This window comes from Camelus ferus, chromosome 6, assembly GCF_009834535.1.
Source record: "Camelus ferus isolate YT-003-E chromosome 6, BCGSAC_Cfer_1.0, whole genome shotgun sequence".
Lineage (NCBI taxonomy): Eukaryota > Metazoa > Chordata > Mammalia > Artiodactyla > Camelidae > Camelus > Camelus ferus.
In genome coordinates, this window is record NC_045701.1 from 4,248,836 (window position 1) to 4,267,868 (window position 19,033).

A 19,033-nucleotide genomic window follows, 5' to 3' on the forward strand; every position below is an offset into this window, starting at 1 on the left:
GTGCATTTCTGCTTCAGAGCTTTTATGCTTACAGTTCCCTCTGCCTGCAGAATTTTTTCTTCAAAATTTTGTTTAGCTAGTTGTTTCTCATCCTTCAGGCCTCAGCTTTTATGTTACTGTCTCAGAGAAATCTTCTGTGACTTCTTTAAAATAGCACATTTCTCCCCCAGCCACTACCTGTCCCATCAAACTGCTTTTTTTAATTCATCACATTGATCACTTTCTGAAATTATTTTATATATTTATCTGTTAATTGTCTCTCCTTACTTGAGTATTGAGTATTAAGTCTCCCAAACCCATTGGAGGGCAGAGATTCTATCTGTATTATATGCTGCTGTTCTTTGTGGGATGGATGGGTAGATAATCAGATGAATAGGATGAGGGGAGAAAAAAATACAGGCTCTTTTGGTTTCCTGGTATGTAGGGGATCGTAGTAGGTAGTAGCCTTACTGTTTAGACTCCTGGATTCCAGACAGAGAACCAAAAAAATAATTTTGGTTTTCTACAAATCTATTTCCACCCCATCATCCATTTAACAAATATTTCTTGTATATTTACTATCTTGCTGGACTTTGGCAAAGATACTAAGAATAACAAGATGTAGTTTCTGTCCTTAAGAATCTCACAGTCTAGGAGAGAGGGATAAATTTGGAGCATGGGATTAACAGATACACACTACTGTACATATATAACAGATAACAAGGATTTACTATGTATCTCAAAGAACTGTATTCAGTGTTTTGTAATAATCCATAATGGAAAAGAATCTGAAAAATATATGTATAACTGAATCACTTTGCTATACACCTGAAATTAATCCAATATTATAAATCAACTACAATTAAAAAAATAGGAATCTCATAGTCTAGTGGTAGAGAGGAAGAAAAACAAATTACAACACCAAGTAATAAGTATTGTAATAGATTGTTCTGAAAACTACACTGGCAGAGAAGGTTAATGAAGATTTCACAGAGGAAGGGTAGTTAATGGGAGAGTTGGACAGGACTTCACTGGTGAGCACAAGGAAGAAGCACTCTGCAAAGGCAGGAGGCACAGACACTGTTGTGAAAGTGCTTAGCGTATTGTCAAGAGCAGCAACTAGTTTTACATGATTGGGTTATGGGGTGTGAAGTGAAAGAAAAGTTATGGATGAGGCTGTTAGATAACTTAGGACCAGACTGTGAAGTGTTTGCATGGTATTAAAGCATTTGGACTTTATCCTGTAGGCAGTGGAATAGAATTATCAAGGGTTTTACAACATGATCTGGTTTGTATTCTAGAAAGATAATTCCCGGTGCTGTTAAGATTAGATCAGATAGGAAGGAGGTTGACATCTCTTGGATTTTGCTCTGATTGTAGTGCTTGTCACATTGTGACATGTTCCTCCATCTCTCTATCTCAAGAAATACTTAATGGTAGTAATTTGCTTTATTAACATTCTCATATTTATATTCTTAACTACTTTTACTGTGTGAGGCATACAGTGGGTACTTAAGAAATGTTTGTCTGGCTTTATAGTCCAAGTCGGGAATGGCCAGGCCCACCTTAACTCTGAAAATGGCAGTGAGATGGAAAGGAAGGGATGAATTAGAGAGAAATTTTAGAAGTAGGCTATAGGATTTGGTCACCAGTTATTTTAGGGGAAGGGGTCGAAGATGATTGAGCTTGCCAGGTTGGGAAAACCAAGAGAATGAGGAAACCCTTAATAGATGTAGGAAATACAGCCCTAGAGTAGGCGATGGGAAAGGCAAGTAGTTAGAGTTTGTGAATGTATTGACTTTCAGGAGTGTGCAGCACATATGCAGAAATGTGACTCTGAAACTTAGAAAAGTTTAGGCTTCAGATAGAGATGAAGAAATCATCACTATGTAGGTGTTAATGAACATGCAGTCATGGGTGATGAGATGGTGCTTGTGGAGCTTGTGTGATTAGGAGAGAGAGGGTACATTTAAGGGATGCTGAAAGAGGAAGAGCCTGAGGAGTAGAGAAGTTGAGAAGTCTAGAGAAGAGTGTCTGGAGGGGTGGGCTGTTAAGCCCTAATGTTAAGCAGGAGAAGCTAATTATAGCCTTTGTCTTTTACTTCTGTTTATATATTTCTGAGACATTTCCCTTTTTCCTTCCTTTTTGTTCTATTTTTTTTTAATGGGTACATATATTTAGTAACCAGAAAAACAAAAAGCAAAAAATATCCTTTAAAGGAACCTTTTTAAAAAGAAAACATGCCGTTGCCCCAACATTGTTTGAAAATTTTACTTAAGTGTCTCAAAAGATAACCACTAATTTTGTTTTATTTAATTTTTCAGAATAAAAAAATGTGTCAGGACATATTTTAGAACTGCAACCAAACTGTTATAAATCTGCTTTTATCACTTAATACAGCATGAATTTCTTAAGGTTTCAGCTTAAATACAGATCATTCATTTTAATGTGTATAGTTACTCAGTAATTTATAAGCTAGCCTTAGTATACATATAAATTATTTCTGTTTTTTAATTATAAGTACTATACTGAACATCCTTGTAGACACGTGTAATATAATACATCCTTTTAGTCCCAACTTCCCTGATTATTTTCTTAGGATAAATCCTGGAAGTGTACTTTCTGAATCAAAGGTGGATTGATAAATACATATTTATGATTTTGTTATACGTTGTCAACTTACCCTCCAGGAAGATGGTTTCCCTTTACTTTCTCTGTGTGTGTGTGTGTGTGTGTGTGTGTGTGTGTGTGTGTGTGTGTGTGTGTGTGTGTGTGTTTCTCTATCTCTTCAGAAACCTCGAACATTATCAAGAATCTTCACTTACGCTGGTCTGGTAAGGAAAAATGGTATCTTATTAAATGTGTATGTGTACATGGGTGAAGTTAAACGTCTTTACATAGTTATTTATATTTCTTCTTTTAAGCGTTGCCTTTTTGTGGCCTTTGTGTGTTTTTTCAATGGAAAGATTATTTCTGTGGAGTCTTACCTGTGTATGTTGCTCAATGGAAAGGGGAATTTTGAAGATTTGAGAAAGGAAGATTGATGAAGGATGATCATGAATAAAAGGAGGGAGGACATGATGGAGTTGAAACAGATCTGCAGGTTGTTTTTAGTTTTTGTTTTTTTTTAATTTTGAGTCTTTTTGCTGAATCAGGTCTGGAAAGACTCATGTAAACATTAAGATACAAATGATTAAGAATGGAGAATTCTTAATTCTCCAGAATTAAGAAAATGTGTGTCCCTAAGTCTACAGATAACAGCTTTTTTTCTTCTTAGTTGCAAGAATAAGTAGATAGGTGATTTCATATCCGATAGGTGTATGCTTATGTTTTAGGAGACCCTTTAGACTACCTAGTCGGACACGTGATTTTAATAATCTTTATACTATCCTTGTGAATAGGGTATTGTTAAGAACATTTTTGCTTACAAACAAGAAAATGGAGGCACAAAGAATTTACCTTCTTGCTCTTTTCTGTCTTTGGTATCTGGTGAAATATGCAGAAGTACATTAGCGCAGAAGGATGTTTCTGACGAAGGTAAATTGGCTAAGGGTATCACCTTGTTCTGTGACACACTCCTCCCTTGCTTCTAAAATAAGACGACTGTTTCTGTGACTGAAGTAGGGTGTACATGACGACTTCTCTGTGCATTGTTCTTATCTGAATTACTTAAAGTTGAAATTTTTTGAAAAATCTGAGCGAATGTAGGCTTAAAACAAGATTTTAAAGTGTTCTTCTCTAGTTGAAAGCGAAAGCATTGTAAAATGAAATGTTTACTTTTTTATTCACAATTTCTTAGGAAATCTTAGCATTTTGAACAAGTGAAACTAAATCTGTATCAGCCAAAAACCAAGCCAGTCAATAAAACAGAAAAAACTGATACACAGTCAGCCCTCCACATCTGCAGGTTCTGCATCTGTGGATTCAACCAAGTAGGGATGGAAAATATTCAGGGGAAAATAAAAATCTGATAAAGTTCCAAAAAGCAAAACTTTAATTTGCCCTGTGCCAGGAGACTGTTTGGATCGGATTTAACATCATATTTACAACTATTTACACAGCATTTATATTGTATTAGATATTGTAAGTAGTCTAGTGACCTAGATCTAGTGTACAGAGGATGTACCTAGGTTATATGCAAATACTGCACCGTTTTATATAAAGGACTTGAGCATCTGCAACCACAGATTTTGATAGTCATGGGGGTCCTGGAAGCAGTCCACCATAGATAGTGAGGGGTGACTGTATTGTGCTTTTACAACTTTGTTAAGGTTTTCCTATAAATTTGCAAATTTTTAGGGTCTGTGGTAGGAACAAACTAAAAAGTTTCAGGAGTCATGGCCTTACTCTCTTACTCAAGTGGTTAAAAGTAGAGAGTCCTGGAGTCATATTGCCTTTCCAAGTTTCATTTTTTTTTCCATGTAAGATGAGGATGATAATAATATCTACCTTACATATTTGTTGTGGAGATAAAATTCGGATAATGTATATAATCATCTAAGACAGTGATGGCAACATAGTGAGTACTTGGTTTGTATAAATAATATAAAACATTGCTTAACATTTTTATTTTTACCCAACTTGTATGAAGAAAAATGTCAAAATTTTACAAAAAAACTAAAAAGGATAGGATGGTGAATATCTGTAATACATTAACACCTAGATTTACCAGTTGTTCATATTTTGTCCCACATGTTTTGTCTCTTTGGAGATATGTGTGTGTTTACATTTGTGTATGTGTTGCAGTAAGTTGTAGTACCTGACAAAATACATTATTTCCTCTCAGAAACTGATACTTAGGTTCCTGCTTCATAGGTATGTAACATTATATCATTTGTTTTCCATATGACCCCAGGTATAATGTATTTTAACTTTCTTGGAAAACCACAAATGTATATAAAATTCTTATTCTAATAGTATTGTAGTTTAAATTTCTTTTGGAATTGCTCCCTCTTCGTTCTGATTCAAGCACAATTTCTTGAGGGTAAACAGCTTTAACGGCTCTTGAAGGAGGATTCTTTCCGTCAATAGCACAATCCATTAAAAAAAATGGCAGGAGCAAACAGTTTTAATCACGTATACCGATGCACAGACTGTGTCAGGTTAACTCGGTGACTTCAGAGGTATCACAGGATTATGCACTGACATTTTGGCTAATCAGGATAACTTAACAGTAAAATTTTCAGGATTGCTAAACCAGTTTGGAATTGTTCAGCAGGACTATGAAACTAGGGTGATTATGGATTTGATTATGAGGATCAATATTTACATGACGATCGTGCATACTTCTTCTTTTTTTTTTTTTTTTTTTTTTTTTTTGCAGGGGGAGGTCATTAGGTTTATTTATGTAGTTTTTTGATGGAGGTACTGGGGATTGAACCCAGGACCTTGTGCATGCTAAGCACACGCTCTACGACTTGAACTATATCCTCCCCCAATGATTGTGCATCCTAAGGAGAAAACTGTTGAATTTATGGCCCTACTTTTCCAGAAAAAGGCAAAGCTCTTATCAAAGGAAGTAGAGTTCACTGCCAGCCATAGTGGGGTCTCAAAGCACAGGTCATGCTAGGTTAATTAAGCTTTTTGCTGAATTAAGGTTACTAGGGCAAGATAATGCTAAAGGTATATATTTTTTGTAATTTAATTTTGATGAAAATAATTATGTGACGTCAATTTTAAAGACCTGATCAGTACAGGTAAGCATTTCAACTCTTAACCATGTCCTGTAGATATCTCCTTTTTTCTAAATATTTTTTCCAATGTTAGACTTTTTTTTTTTTAATTTCATTTTTGTTATGTGTTTATTTGGGGGGTAATTAGGTTTATTTTATTTATCTATTTTTTTAGAGGAGATACTGGGGATAGAACCGAGGACCTTGTGCATGCTAAGCATGTGCTCTAGCACTTGAGCTATATCCTCCCCCACCTAGACATTGTTTATTGATTTTTCTTATGGTACCATCCCAATCACATACTCCTGACATTCTGCCTATATACTTATGTCATACTTTTTGGTTAAACCATTTTTCTGCATTTCTCATGTTATGGTTGTGGACATACTATTCATAACTGGGCTATGAGAGCCCTATTGTATTTCCTTCCTAGTACATCCCCACCCTACCCTCCTCAGAATTAAAAATTTCTGATACTTGATTTTTAAAAATGTTCTTGGTTATCTACATACCTATTATTAATTCTTCCTCTCAAGTTTCCAACAAAATTGTAAAATTTCTGTCAATATAATTAGATAATCTAAGCATTTAGATTCCTCTTCTCCAGTACATATCTGTCAGCTGTCTCAGGTCGGCTAAGTCAGTTACCACTGTTGGCTGTTCATTTCTTATCTTCCAAAGTGTTGGCATCTCTAGTCTGCTGTTTTCTCACCTGTTTTTACTTTTTCTTTTTTCTTTTGTCATTTCATTGGGCTTTTGGAAAGGAATAGAGTAAAATGCCTACATTTTATCTTCCATGTTTAATCAGATGTCTTTTTTTTCCTTGTGTTTCTTCTTTTCTTTTTTTTTTTTTCCAGATGTCTCTTTTATCATATATTTTTATTCAGCAAAGTATTTATTTGACACACTTTTGTGATGTTCTGGTAACAGATATAGAAATGTAAGCTGGTGGATAAGATAATGAAGTAGATTTGTAGTTGTTTTAAACACTTACCCAAATGAATGGGATGGATCGTTGTCATCACTGATGCTGAACAATAGAGCTCTGTATTTTGGTTCCATTCAGTTCAATTGGGAATTGGTTAGAGATCTTTGAAGAATATACTAATAGAATCACCATAGAACACAAAGTTTGAGGTGGGTTAGCTAATACAGTGACTGGTTAACAGAAGCAAGATTCAGTATTATGTTGAGTAAGCAATGAGTTGAATGAAAGACCTGATTGTGATTCAAGAACCCTACTCTATAATTTCAAGCCTGATAACTAGATTAGCAGTACTTATGTGGGAAAGATGGCTGTGAGTTTACTGTGAGACAGGAGTGGGATTTACCCTGCCAAAAGCTTATAGTTAACTTAGACTGATTTACTAGATATGTAAAGTCAAGATCAACCAAAGTAATAGTTACTACATTTTTGGACCTCTGAGTAATTTTGGCGTTGTCTAGTCCAAGGTTTATCATTTCAAAACTGAAAGAAATTACAAACTAAGTGATTTGGTCCAGGTAAAATAAACTGGCTTGCCACAGAGTTGAACTGGACCCCAGATCTGGGACATCCTTAGACAGATATTCTATTATATATCATGTAGTTATATCACTTATTGGTTACATATGTAGTTGAAATACATGCTGGAAAAAAAAACATTAAATTGGACATGAGAATTAATTTCTAATTCCAAAGGTGATAATCATAGATGTTCAATATAATTACACCTATTACCAGGAAAATAAATATAAAGTATAAAATAATAGCCAATAATCTTTTGTTTTAAGCTCCACAATCTAGTTTCTATGTTGGACCCACTTTAATCTTCAGAGATTTTCTAAGCGGTGAGGAGGGAAAGTGTTGACTAATTAATTAATAATTAATTTTTAATTATTTTTAATTTTATTAGGTATGTATTTTGAAATTTAAAGTAAAATCAAAGTGAAGGATATTATAAACACTGTCCCGTATTCTATCCTTAGCTTTTTATTTAAATAAGGTACAGTGAGAAGTCAGGCTAGAGATGTAAACAGAATCTGTTCTTGACTGGCTGTGGGCCATGATGTAGATTTTGGACTTTGTTCTATAGGCAATAAAAAAAAAAACCTTGGAAGGAATTGCACGTCATGTTTTCCACCCCGCCCCAAAGGTCATAAATTAATTAGAACTTCTGATCTCACTCCCACTCCACCCAAAAAGTACAAGTTTTCTGGATTTAATTTTTTTATATGGTTAAACATGAAGCAAATTTTATCTGGTGGTACTGATATCTAAAGGGTAATAGTGGAAGTTCTTCAGTTACCTGGGTGGTAAAAAGCTGAAACAGTAAATGCCTTTTGATATAAGTAATTCTTAGTGTTTCTTTGATTAAAGGGCTCATCTAGGTAGTTTAGGCTAATGTTTGTATGTTTGTACTGTGAAACTAAAAGTTGACCTTTTTTTTTTTTTTGAGGTTGTGATGCTCCTTTTTCTACTTTGTTTTATAAACTACTTCGGAGATGGACTAATCTAAATAATAATTGAATTCGGATTTGAACATGTAGCCTATAGAGGAGTTAAGTGTAATTCCAATTCATGAAGCTTGTTTTGTTTTTGTTTGGGTTTTTGTTTTTGTTGACAGAATTGTAAATCACACAAAATTAGAGCAAAGTCTTTGTTCATTTGTGCAAGTCTAAATGGATATATGAGTATATTCACATGCATATGCATATATGTGTGCTTTGTTCTAAACAAAGTTAGATATGCTTTGAGATTTTGTATTTTTATTTACTAAATTCCTATGTGATTTTAATAATTGTAAGTTTAATGGCTATTCCGTTTCTGAAAGTGGATTGCCACATTTGTAAACATAAAATTGGGCTTCAGTTACTTCTAGGTTTTATTATTATTATTATAAGTATATACTACAATAAACATTTTCATAAATGTAGATTATTATCAGAAATACAGTACATCATCCTTTATAGCTTGCTACATAAATTATATAGGGCAGAAAATGTATACATCAGTAATAAAAGTATAATTTTCTGCAGTTTTCTTCTCTAAAATACTCGTATTTCAGAATAGACAAGACTAAATGTATTCTTTCACAAAATTTTATATAGAATATAAGTTAACATTAATGTAAATTAGAATTATAAGTTACATGTCCTAAAGTTTTTAGCCATGTTATAGTAAAACTATATGTGGTGGTGTTTTTCTTAACAAGCTGTAGCTCTCTGCATCAAAACTGAGGACCAGAAAACAAACTAAAACACCAATAAAAATTAAAAATTTCTTAGCCATCAAAATAGATATTTTAGGATCTGTGTAAAGTTCCTGTTCTTTAGATCTTTAGTCTTTCCCTTATTTTATATGAATTTCTAACCAGCCTATTAGTTTTCTCATTCTTCCATAGAATAGAAACACAGAAAGAAGAAGGTATTAACATATATCAAAAAAATGATCACTGATAGACTGATAGCAAGGGAGGAAACAAAGTACACAAAGCAGAACAGTCTGGGCAGAATAGCTTTATATACTCAACTAACCCCTAAGGGTGTTGCTCGAGTTGTGTAATGTAATTATTCATCTTGACCAGATGTAATAAGAAAAAAATCAGATATTCTTAAAAAGTTTTTATTGAGGTATAATCAACATACAACATTAGCTTCAGGTATACAACATAATGATTCATTATTTGTATATATTGCAAAATGATCACAGTAAGTCTAGTTAACATCCATCATCACACATATTTACAAAATTTTTCTTGTGATAATAACTTGTAAAATTTCCTCTTTTAGCAACTTTCAAAATATTAATGATAGTCATGTATATAATGCTGTGTATTACATCCCCATTGACTTATTTGTGTCATAACTGCAAATCTGTAAATATTTGGAACACTTCATGAATTTGCATGTCATCTTTGTTCAGGGGCCATGCTAATCTCTGTATCAATTTTAGTAAACAGTATGCTACCAGAGTGAGCACCCGATACTCCCTTTGTGAAACATGAAACTTTAGAAACATTTCCATTGTAAATGATTTTACTTTTTAACTTTTATTGAAGGAGTATCACTTACATGAAAAATTCATTTATATAAAAGAGTTCCCTACTTGAGTTTTAAGAGATACAAATACTTCTCCGATTAAAAGACATACTATGTTTCTAGGAATGGATCATGAGAGGAGGTCTGAATCATTATTATACAAAAGTGTCTATGTTTAATCCAAAAATGAAAGTAAGAAAACAGTTCCATTTACCATAGTGTCAAAAGAGAATGAATTTAACAAAAATGAGTGTAAAATTTATACTTTGAGAATTACAGAACACTTTTGAAAGGAATTGAAGAAGACCCAAATACATGGAAAGACATTCACATTCAGGGATCAGACTTAATATTGTTAAAATGGTAGTAATCCTCAGATTGGTTTACGGAGTCAACACAATCCCTGTCAAAATCCTAGCTGGCTTCTTTGTAGAAGATGACAGGCTGATCCTAAAATTCATATGGAGTTGCAGGGGACCTGAAGAGCCAAAACAATATTGACAAACATAGCCCAAACTATAAAACTCTTAGAAGAAAACATAAGGGTAAACCTTTATGCCTTCAGATTTGGCAGTGGACTCTTAGATCAGACACCAAAAGCACAAACAAAATAAAAAATATATAAATTTCGTCAAATAAAAATTTTTGTGCTGCAAAGGACACCATTAAAATAAAAACAGTCTGTGTAATGGGAGAAAATATTTGCAAATCATATCTGATAAGGGACTATTATTTCAAGTATATAAAGAACTCTTAATCTCAGCAATAAAAAGACAACCCCTGTTAAACAGTAAGTTTATACTGTATTGCACAGGGAACTATATTGAATATCTTGTAGCTTATGGTGAAGAAGAATATGAAAACAAATATATGTATGTTCCTATATGACTGAAGTATTGCGCTGTACACCGGAAATTGACACAACATTGTAAACTGACTCTACTTCATTAAAAACAAAACAACAACAACCCCATTTCAGAATGGGCAAAGGATTTGAATAGACATTTCTCTAGAGATGACGTAGGAATGTCCATTAAGCATATGAAATGATGCTCAGCATCATCATTCACTGGGGAAATGCAAATCAAAATTACAGTGAAATACCACATTGTACCTACTAGGATGGCTAGAATCAAACAGATAATAAGTGTTGACTGGTGAGGATGTGTAGAAATCAGAAGACCTCATATGCTGCTGAAGGGAATGTAAAATGGTCCAGCCACTTTGGAAACAGTCTGGCAGTTCCTCCAAAAGTTAGATGTAAGAGTTACCATTTGTTGTAGCAGTTCCACTCCTAGGCATATACTCAAGAGAAAATATATATTCACACAGAAACATATGTGAATATTCATAGCAGCATTGTTCATAGCTAAACAGTGGAAACAAACCAAATGTCCATCACCTGATTAATAGATAAACAAAATGTGGTGTTATTTGGCCGTGAATGAAGGAAATGAATCAAGGATGAGGGAGTGAGAGAGGCCTAGAAAACATTTTAACATTGTCTAAAATAGACATGAGTTAGCATATTAATAGGAAACATGCCCTCATCATTACCAGTAATGTTAAACAAGATTTTAGAAGATTTGTTTATAATAAACTAGTTACTGGTTTTTGTAAATAGTCTCTTCAAAAAACTTGGCACAAGAAGGAATCGTCCTTGCTGTTGACATTTGGGAAATGTTTCTGCATAGTATACTAATACACTAGTAGAATTAAGTTAGTAAAAATGAAAAAGACCTCTGGCTTTTTTCTTGAAAGTTGTAGTGTTAATTATCTTTTTACCCCTGACTACTTCAAGAGATGCTGTCTGGGTGGTGGAGACAATAGGCCAGCCTCTTTGCCCTAAAGAGACATGGTAACCAATCTGAAAAGTGGTTTCTTGTTTTCACTACTATTTGCCTCTAATTCATTTGGCTGGATTTTTTTTTTTTTTTAACAAGTTCTAGGTTGTAATTTGTAAATGTACTACTTTGAGTTTAGGACAAGAAAATGTGACAGCTGGAAATCTAAACTGGGAACCTGAGGTTTGTGTGTTCCTTTATCAGCGTGACTCTGAGAACTGAGGCCTGCTGGTTCTTTGAAGTAATGCTGTCTGATGAAGCTTTCGGTAAATGTTGTCTCTGTAGGCAATTTACTGAGACAGGAAGTCTGCATGCAGTGGGTTTTATGGGTAGCTTCACATCTAGGGCTGCTGCTTCAAAAGGACTGAGTTTAGGTTTAAGCTCCAAAAACTACTGTGTAATGCGGTTTCTTTACCATTAACAATAAAAGAACCCACAGCCAGGAAGTGACCTTGGGAAGCATTGTGGATTTTGTGCAACAGATACTAAAATGTTTGGGAGTATGGGGTTATGCCATCTCATCAGTGGTATTTTTCTGTTCATTAAACTGTCTGCCTTTCTCACAGTTAGTGTTACATCATTCATATATATATATATAAGCAGAAGCAGTCATTCATTTTATTTTTTTGTTCTGTTTATGTGGAGATTTTTCTTGTGGCTTTATTTGTGTAAGAGTTTCTGCCAGAGTTCAGTGGATATTCTGTGGGAGTTATTCCCCATGTAGATATATTTTTGATGTATTTGTGGAGAGAGGTGAGCTCCATGTCTTTCTACTCCACCATCTTGAAGCTCCTCTTAATTCCATTCATTTTAAATGGGAGAATTTTAACCCTCTATCTTTGTTATTAAATTCTTCCAGAGCAAAAATTTTGTATATCACTGAGGCTAGTGGCTCAGTGATTGTCTAGCCTTCCACATGACTGTGTTTTGTGTTGACCTCTTCAGTCTTAATGATGCCCCCGGCAAAGGAATTCATTTGAGCATAGCTCAGGAGAATTATCTAGTCACCTCCAGGGCCTCTGAGGAATAAGGATAATTGCTTTGTAGAGGTTGCCATGTGTTCACTTTTTGTAAAATAAGGAGAGAAAGTAAGTAAATACAAGCAAGCTAGCATTCTGTGACGTATCAGACATCATGTTTGGCGTTACATAGGCTGCCTCATTTATTATACTTCTGTGATTTTATTCTTCCATCCAGATACAAAAATTGAAGCTGAAAGGCGTTTCATAATTTGTGTACTACTTTTAGGTTTAGTGAGAGCTTGGAGGAAGGTGTCATGGTAGAGTGGATGATCATTGCCTGCTCTCCTGGTCTTCCTTCTGTTCTCCACTAATTAGAGCTTCATCTTTAACCCTTCTCTTTTCCTTTTCCTTCATGCTTATAAGTAATCCAAAGGTTGTTAGTTTTTTCTTCTAAATACCTTATTATAAATATTATTTTTAAGTTATCTTCCAGGAATTATTGCATCTTTCCTGCAGTAATAATAGAAGTAATAAAAGTTAGGTTCATCTGGCACTTTGCAGTTTACAAAGTACTTTCACATATTCTGACTGATGTAATCCTCATAACCACATGGTGTGGTAGATGTCATTATTTAAATGTTCTGCTATAAAAACTTCCTTTTCTTCTTCTTCGAAGGTATTCTCCTGTCTTTTATCTTATACATTGGATCCAGATTAATATTTTTAAAATACAACCTTCACCATTATTCTTTTTCTTTTATTACAAGACCTTTGGTGGTTTCACAGCAAGCTGAATAATGAAGTCAAAACTCCTATATTGCATTTAGCATTATCCATAATCTGATTCTAAACTAGCTTTCTTTTTTTAATTGCCCTAGAACTTCATCAGAAGAACCTTCTCAGTATATCAGTCAATTTGGTTCACTTCAGCAAGTGTTGTTACCTACTACATATTAAATACGATGTTTGTTGTTAGGGATAAGAAGTTGAGTTGAACATTCTTGTCCTTAGGCCATTCACTGCCTAGGAGAAGTAAAAAGCTATATGCATAATTAATAATAATACATGTGGAAGTTTATGGAACTAGGTGTGTTGCCTCAGTTTTAGAAGTATATTTAGAAAAGGGATTTATTTTTTAAAGGGATAAAAACCACAAGGAACCAAAAGAATGGGAGAGAAGATAAAAACAGATGAGAAATTTTAACAAAATTTTGGAAGCTAGAAAGCAGCAGCAGTTAAGTGGTAACTGATGGGGCAGTCCAGAGAAAGCTGAATGATGAAAAGGATAGGCCAGTTTGTAACAAAAAATACACCAGATAAGTTCAAAAATTAGAGACTCTAGTATTTCAGAAAGCTAGGATACAGGAGGAGCTAAAAACAGGAAGATTAGTTGCAAGTCTATATATGAAGTAGTTGGATTGCTGAATCCCCTCCTTCCCTGGCATCACCTGGCAGCTACCTTTCCCACCTTCACAGAAGTTCACTGAACTGCACTGTGAGAAGTGGGCTGCCCAGCTGAGCACAGGGAAGGGGAGGAAAAGATTACCCACTGATTGGTGAGATGCCCTAGACTCTGGAAGAAGCAGATCCATAGGTAAGTGCCTGGGATTTCTTTGAACTCTTGAATTGTTTTCTTCAAAGGAAATGATGCACAGTTGCTATAATTAGCAAGTTTGTTTTACTGTAAAAAAAGATCTTCCCAAATCTTCAAAAAAAAAGATGAGGATTTAGGAAAGTACCTCAGAATAAGAAGCTGGCATCCAAGGTTATTGACACCCTGTATGTGTTGGATTTTTCTGGCTTCATTTCCTTTTTTTTTTTTAAACAAGAGAACAGACCCACATTTTTATTTATTTACTCTTCAGTAAGTTTAAATCCTTGAGGGGCACAGCCTCACAGATTCTGTGCTCAGTGGCCTTAGCAGGAAGGTTGCTTTGGAATTTGGCATGAAATACGCCACTGTTTTCATGAACGCGAGTTACCTTTCCCCATGTTACTCTGGTTTTGTTCAGTTTTCCACCAGGAGTTACTATGTTGTTCTTTGCTTTGTGCACATACGCACATCTCTTGCCTGGATAGAATTCAGTTTCATCTTGAGCATAAACACCTTCAGTTTTAAGAAGAGCTATGTGCTCCCTCTGGTTCCAGAGACTCCACTTATAGCCAGCAAAAATGGGCCTTGGACCACAGCCTCCTAGACATTTTGTTGTTTTAGAAGTCCTGCTCCCAGCAGGCCTCCACAGGCTCCAGGATGGCTGAAAGAGCTGGCTTCATTTCTCATCATTCTCGCCTGTGTATTTTGTGCTTTTTTCATATTGGTCCACTCACAGTTTATCAGATTGTCTGCGTTTTCTGTCATTTCTCCAGCTCAATGTTCAGTTGTAAGAAATGCCCTGATTCTCTCCTGTTCATCCTCCCAGGCTTACCTCACGTGCCACTTGTGCCCAAATGCTTTACCCTCCCTGTTCTAAGCTCCTCTGCTGACTTGTTCATATTCCTCTTTTAACACTTACCAAATAATGTGGTTTATTGAACAAACTTTGAGCCACCATGTGCAAGGCCATGTGTGAGGATCTAGAATACAGTCTATGAAGGGTGAGAACTGAGTGTTACTCATCTTAGATGTCTGGAAACTGCATGGTGGATGTTAAATACTCAAATACTTTCCCCCACCTCTAGTCTCTCAGTAATCCTTTATACCTCCTCTAAATCAGAGATCTGATCATGTCACTACCCTACTCCAGAACTTTTCATTTTAAACTTTAAGACGGCTTTGAGAACTTTCCTAATATGGACTCTACTTTTCTAGTCTCTTTCACTGCCCTAAGCACTCCTTGCCCATCCCTACCCCTTTCTGATCCTCATGGTCCAACTTCTAGCCTGTTAACCCCTAGACAATCCACCAATCTCAGCCTGTATTATCTGTTTTCTTATTTTTTATTGTTTTGCTCATACAGTTTCTTCTCCCTGGGATGCCTTTCTCCCTTCTTCAACTGTTCAAAGTCTACTCATCTTTTCAGACCCTGTTAGTATGTGGTCGGAGGAAGAATGAAAGGAAAGTATGTCCCTCCTGAGACTCCTGTGATTGCCCTGTCTCTTTTCTTGCTCACAGATCAGAATCCAGGTTTATTACTCCGCTTGCACTGATACCACCACCTCACTTCACTTATAAGGTTGTGATCTATTTACAGCATTGTAAACTGACAATACTCCAATTAAAAAAAAAAGGTTGTGATCTATTTGAATTAAAGATCTGTTACTGTAAGCATATGCTACAAATATTAAGTTAGTTCTTTAACAAAGCATTTTAAGGCATATTGTTCTGTAAATGAGAAAGGGGTGAGCTTTGGTGCCTGTAATTCTCTATCCCCCAGTAATTCTTATTGCTAAAACTAGGGGGTGTCTCCAACTCAGAAAGACCCCCTAAACACATTGACAATTTTAAGCCTGACCATTTTCCTCTAAGCAGTATGAAGTTTTTAGGGTCAGCCCTTTGCTAAAGTTGGTTTTAGGTCACAACAGTAGTGCTTCCACAGTGCCAGGAAGGGGTCTCCTGAAAAATCTTTGTGCAGCATCACATCTGGTGTGGAAGAGGTCTGTGGCCAAGAGGGAGTTTTAGTCTGCCTTGGAGTTTGCTGTCACTACCTCATCTATTCCTCTCCGTTACTAGTACCCTTTTCACAATTTCATCAAATAATATTTTTTAAAAATGTTTTTGGTAGGAACGCTAATCAGAAACACAAATTAACTTTTAGAAGCTTAATGCAATTAATGTAGAGAGAAAAACACCTGTTTTCTACTTTTGCTCCTTTGAAAAATAAGTTATTCCTCTTATAACGGCTTCTTAGGTGTTTGGCAACCTCTGAGTCCTCTTTGTTAATGTTATTTGCATACAAAAGTTATTCCTAAATTAGTGTACTTTTCTACACATAAAGGCACTGGGCAAACTGATAACAGCATTAAAAGTATAATGGTATAGTTTGCAAAGGGCTTTCTATTGTCTAGAGCTTGTTTAAAATAACCAATATTACCAGCATTCTTTTGTTCCCAAAATGTGGTTTTTTTTTTCATTATCAGAACAATCTATGTTATATAAAAATCAGAAACAATCATTTTAATACCTTAATGTACTTCTTTCTGTATCCTTTTCCATACATATATACTCAGCTATGTACATTTGTATGTGTATGTATATAAATATAGCATTTACCTCTCTATGTATTATTTGAAAAGTAGTCATACTATACGTACCTATAACTTATAGTCAGCCAAGGTTTTGGGTGTCTGAGATATGCAGAACATGGTCTTAAGCACCATAGGGCATTCATTGATTGAACTATTGAAGAAAATTGCTACTCTCAAGATATTTATAGTCTAGCTGATTAATTTAGAATAAATATATAAGAAGCAATGTGAGGTCCATTGCAGTGGCTGAACTATATAGTATGTTACTAAACACTTGGAAGGAATGAAAATTAGCTTCGAGAATCAGTGGGGTTGGGGAGGTGAGGGTAGCTAAGCACCCAGCATGTAGAATGGGCTCACGGAGTGGTGCTCGTTTTTCTTAGACTTAGACTCACCCCAAGTTCTTACCTGGATGTTTAGGATAGGAGAATAGTGATTCCATTTCTACAAGCAGAGAAGGTTCAGTTTCAGAAATAACTTTGAGGTGTTTGAGTGTGGTCCAGGTGGAGAGCTCTTTCCTGCATGTAGTTAGAGGCTGTAGAGCTAGAGTTCTGCTGAAGAGTCAGAACAGCTTTCAGAATCGTCTACTTGTGGACAGTAGATGAGTCTTGCGAAAGGAGAGTAGGGCAGTAATTGGTTTTACTTTGCACTGTCCTTTATGCCAACAAAAGTTGACACTAAATACAGTGACAGAAACCACAAAAGCCTTATTTGTCAGTGAGTTAGAAAAATGAGAGTTTGTATTTATTGTGTCAAGAGTTAAAGTCTGTATCTTTGAAATTCTGGCATTTCTTTTTCTTGGGTTGCCTCGTGGCTTAATAGTTGGGAAATATTAAATAACAAAATGTGTGTGTGACAGAGAAAAAGAGATTTGTTTTCCTTAAAATAACAAATTCCCATGTCTAACTTAAATTTCCAAATTCTCAGGCTGGTTTTGTTCTCGTCTTGCTGGATCTCATTATCTCTGTTTAGCTTTCACTTATAAATCATGTTTCATGTATGTGAACCGCATTGGGAATTTGACCTTTTCTCATGACCCTGTGAGCTAAGATTTTGCTTTGCATTTCCCAGAATAAATGTCACTAAAACATATACATTCTGCTTTTCCCCTAGGTAAAAATCTCTACACCAATGAATATGTAGCTATCAAACTGGTGAGTAGAATCTATATTTGTGGTAATTATGTTTGGTGCTCTCATCCTTCACATGTCTTTTTACAGGAAATAGTTGTAAGCCTTCACAAAATACTAATGTTTTTTTTCCCTTGCATAAGATCCCACAGAGTCATTTCCTTCAAAAAAAAAATATATATATAGTGTTACAGTGGTGAATCACTGAATACTATATCACACTATATAGTTAGAAGATGCTAACTATAGGGTTAGCAATGATGAATCAAAAAATAGTTAAAAAAATAGCTGGAAGGAAAACAGTTTTCCTATAATTTCTTTGTATTTTCTACATTTCACAGTGCTTTTTTTTATTATTTTCTTCTTCTTGAATATGACTTATTCATTTTTAAAATGTAAGGTATTTATTAATATACTTAGCAGTAGAGAACCAAATCTGATCATCTAATTATTGCCTTAAAAAGTTGTCAAATGTGGAAAATACATCATGAGGTCATATTTGAAGCAGAGTCAATTGGTTTTGTCAGTGCTGATCTTGTGAATAACTAACCTAGTCATTGAAAATAACATCCTATTAAAAAAGACTAATTCTGTTTGTTTGAGGATTAGTAGTGTTAGAAGAAACAATTCTTTAAGGTTGATACAAAACCATTCTAGCCATATGAAATGCTTCCTTTGACTAGTTTCTAATGAAACTGTATAAATGTTGTATGTAAGTAAGTTTTCCAGAGTCTGGAGGTAGTTTGGGGCTTCATTAATCGGAAGGCAGAAGAGTTAATAGTTGAAGGAAGCATCTTGTGATAATTGCTGTTCTTTTCTAATGAATTGCACCTACCACATCCCCACCTGCTCTGTGGTTAGTCCTTTCCTCTCATAAGCTTGTCTGTCTGTGGAGGAGTTAGAGTTGCCTTGTGGAGAACTGACACGCATCAGATTCGTTTCTCTACAGAGAGATAGACAGGGAGCAGGTATTAAAAGCAGGTAACAGTTAATGAACCAACTCTCTTCTTTTTTTGTTGTTGTTGACTGGGAGCTCTTGTTGGAGAAATGGGAGTGGGAAGAGAGAGAATGCACGTAACAGTGCAGACCAAATATTTTTCTCAGACTGAATATTAAAGGATTAATCATATAGTTTAATTTATAGGAATTTGATTATTCTGTAAACGTGTTCTCTAGTTCATCTGCTTTTTTATACTTTCTGTTTTATTATTTTGGTAAGTTGGAATAATTTTGATTCTTTG

At 35.0% G+C, this 19,033-nt stretch overlaps 1 protein-coding gene and 2 pseudogenes across 14 annotated transcripts in view; 1 reads left to right on the forward strand and 2 right to left on the reverse strand.

Annotated features, from left to right (window-relative positions):
* CSNK1G1 (casein kinase 1 gamma 1) overlaps nucleotides 1-19,033 on the forward strand; it is a 150,257-nt gene that overhangs the window by 58,459 nt on the left and 72,765 nt on the right. For all 14 annotated transcript variants that reach the window (XR_004320373.1, XR_004320371.1, XR_004320369.1 and 11 more), the window contains one exon: nucleotides 17,776-17,816. Coding sequence is in view for 7 of the 14 variants with exons in the window: in XM_006183992.3 (XP_006184054.1) it covers nucleotides 17,776-17,816 (41 nt within the window). In the remaining 7 variants the exon portion in view is untranslated. Of the gene's footprint in view, nucleotides 1-17,775; nucleotides 17,817-19,033 lie in introns of those variants that run through there.
* Nucleotides 9,511-9,610, reverse strand: LOC116664500 (annotated as a pseudogene).
* LOC106729506 lies at nucleotides 14,223-15,035 on the reverse strand (annotated as a pseudogene).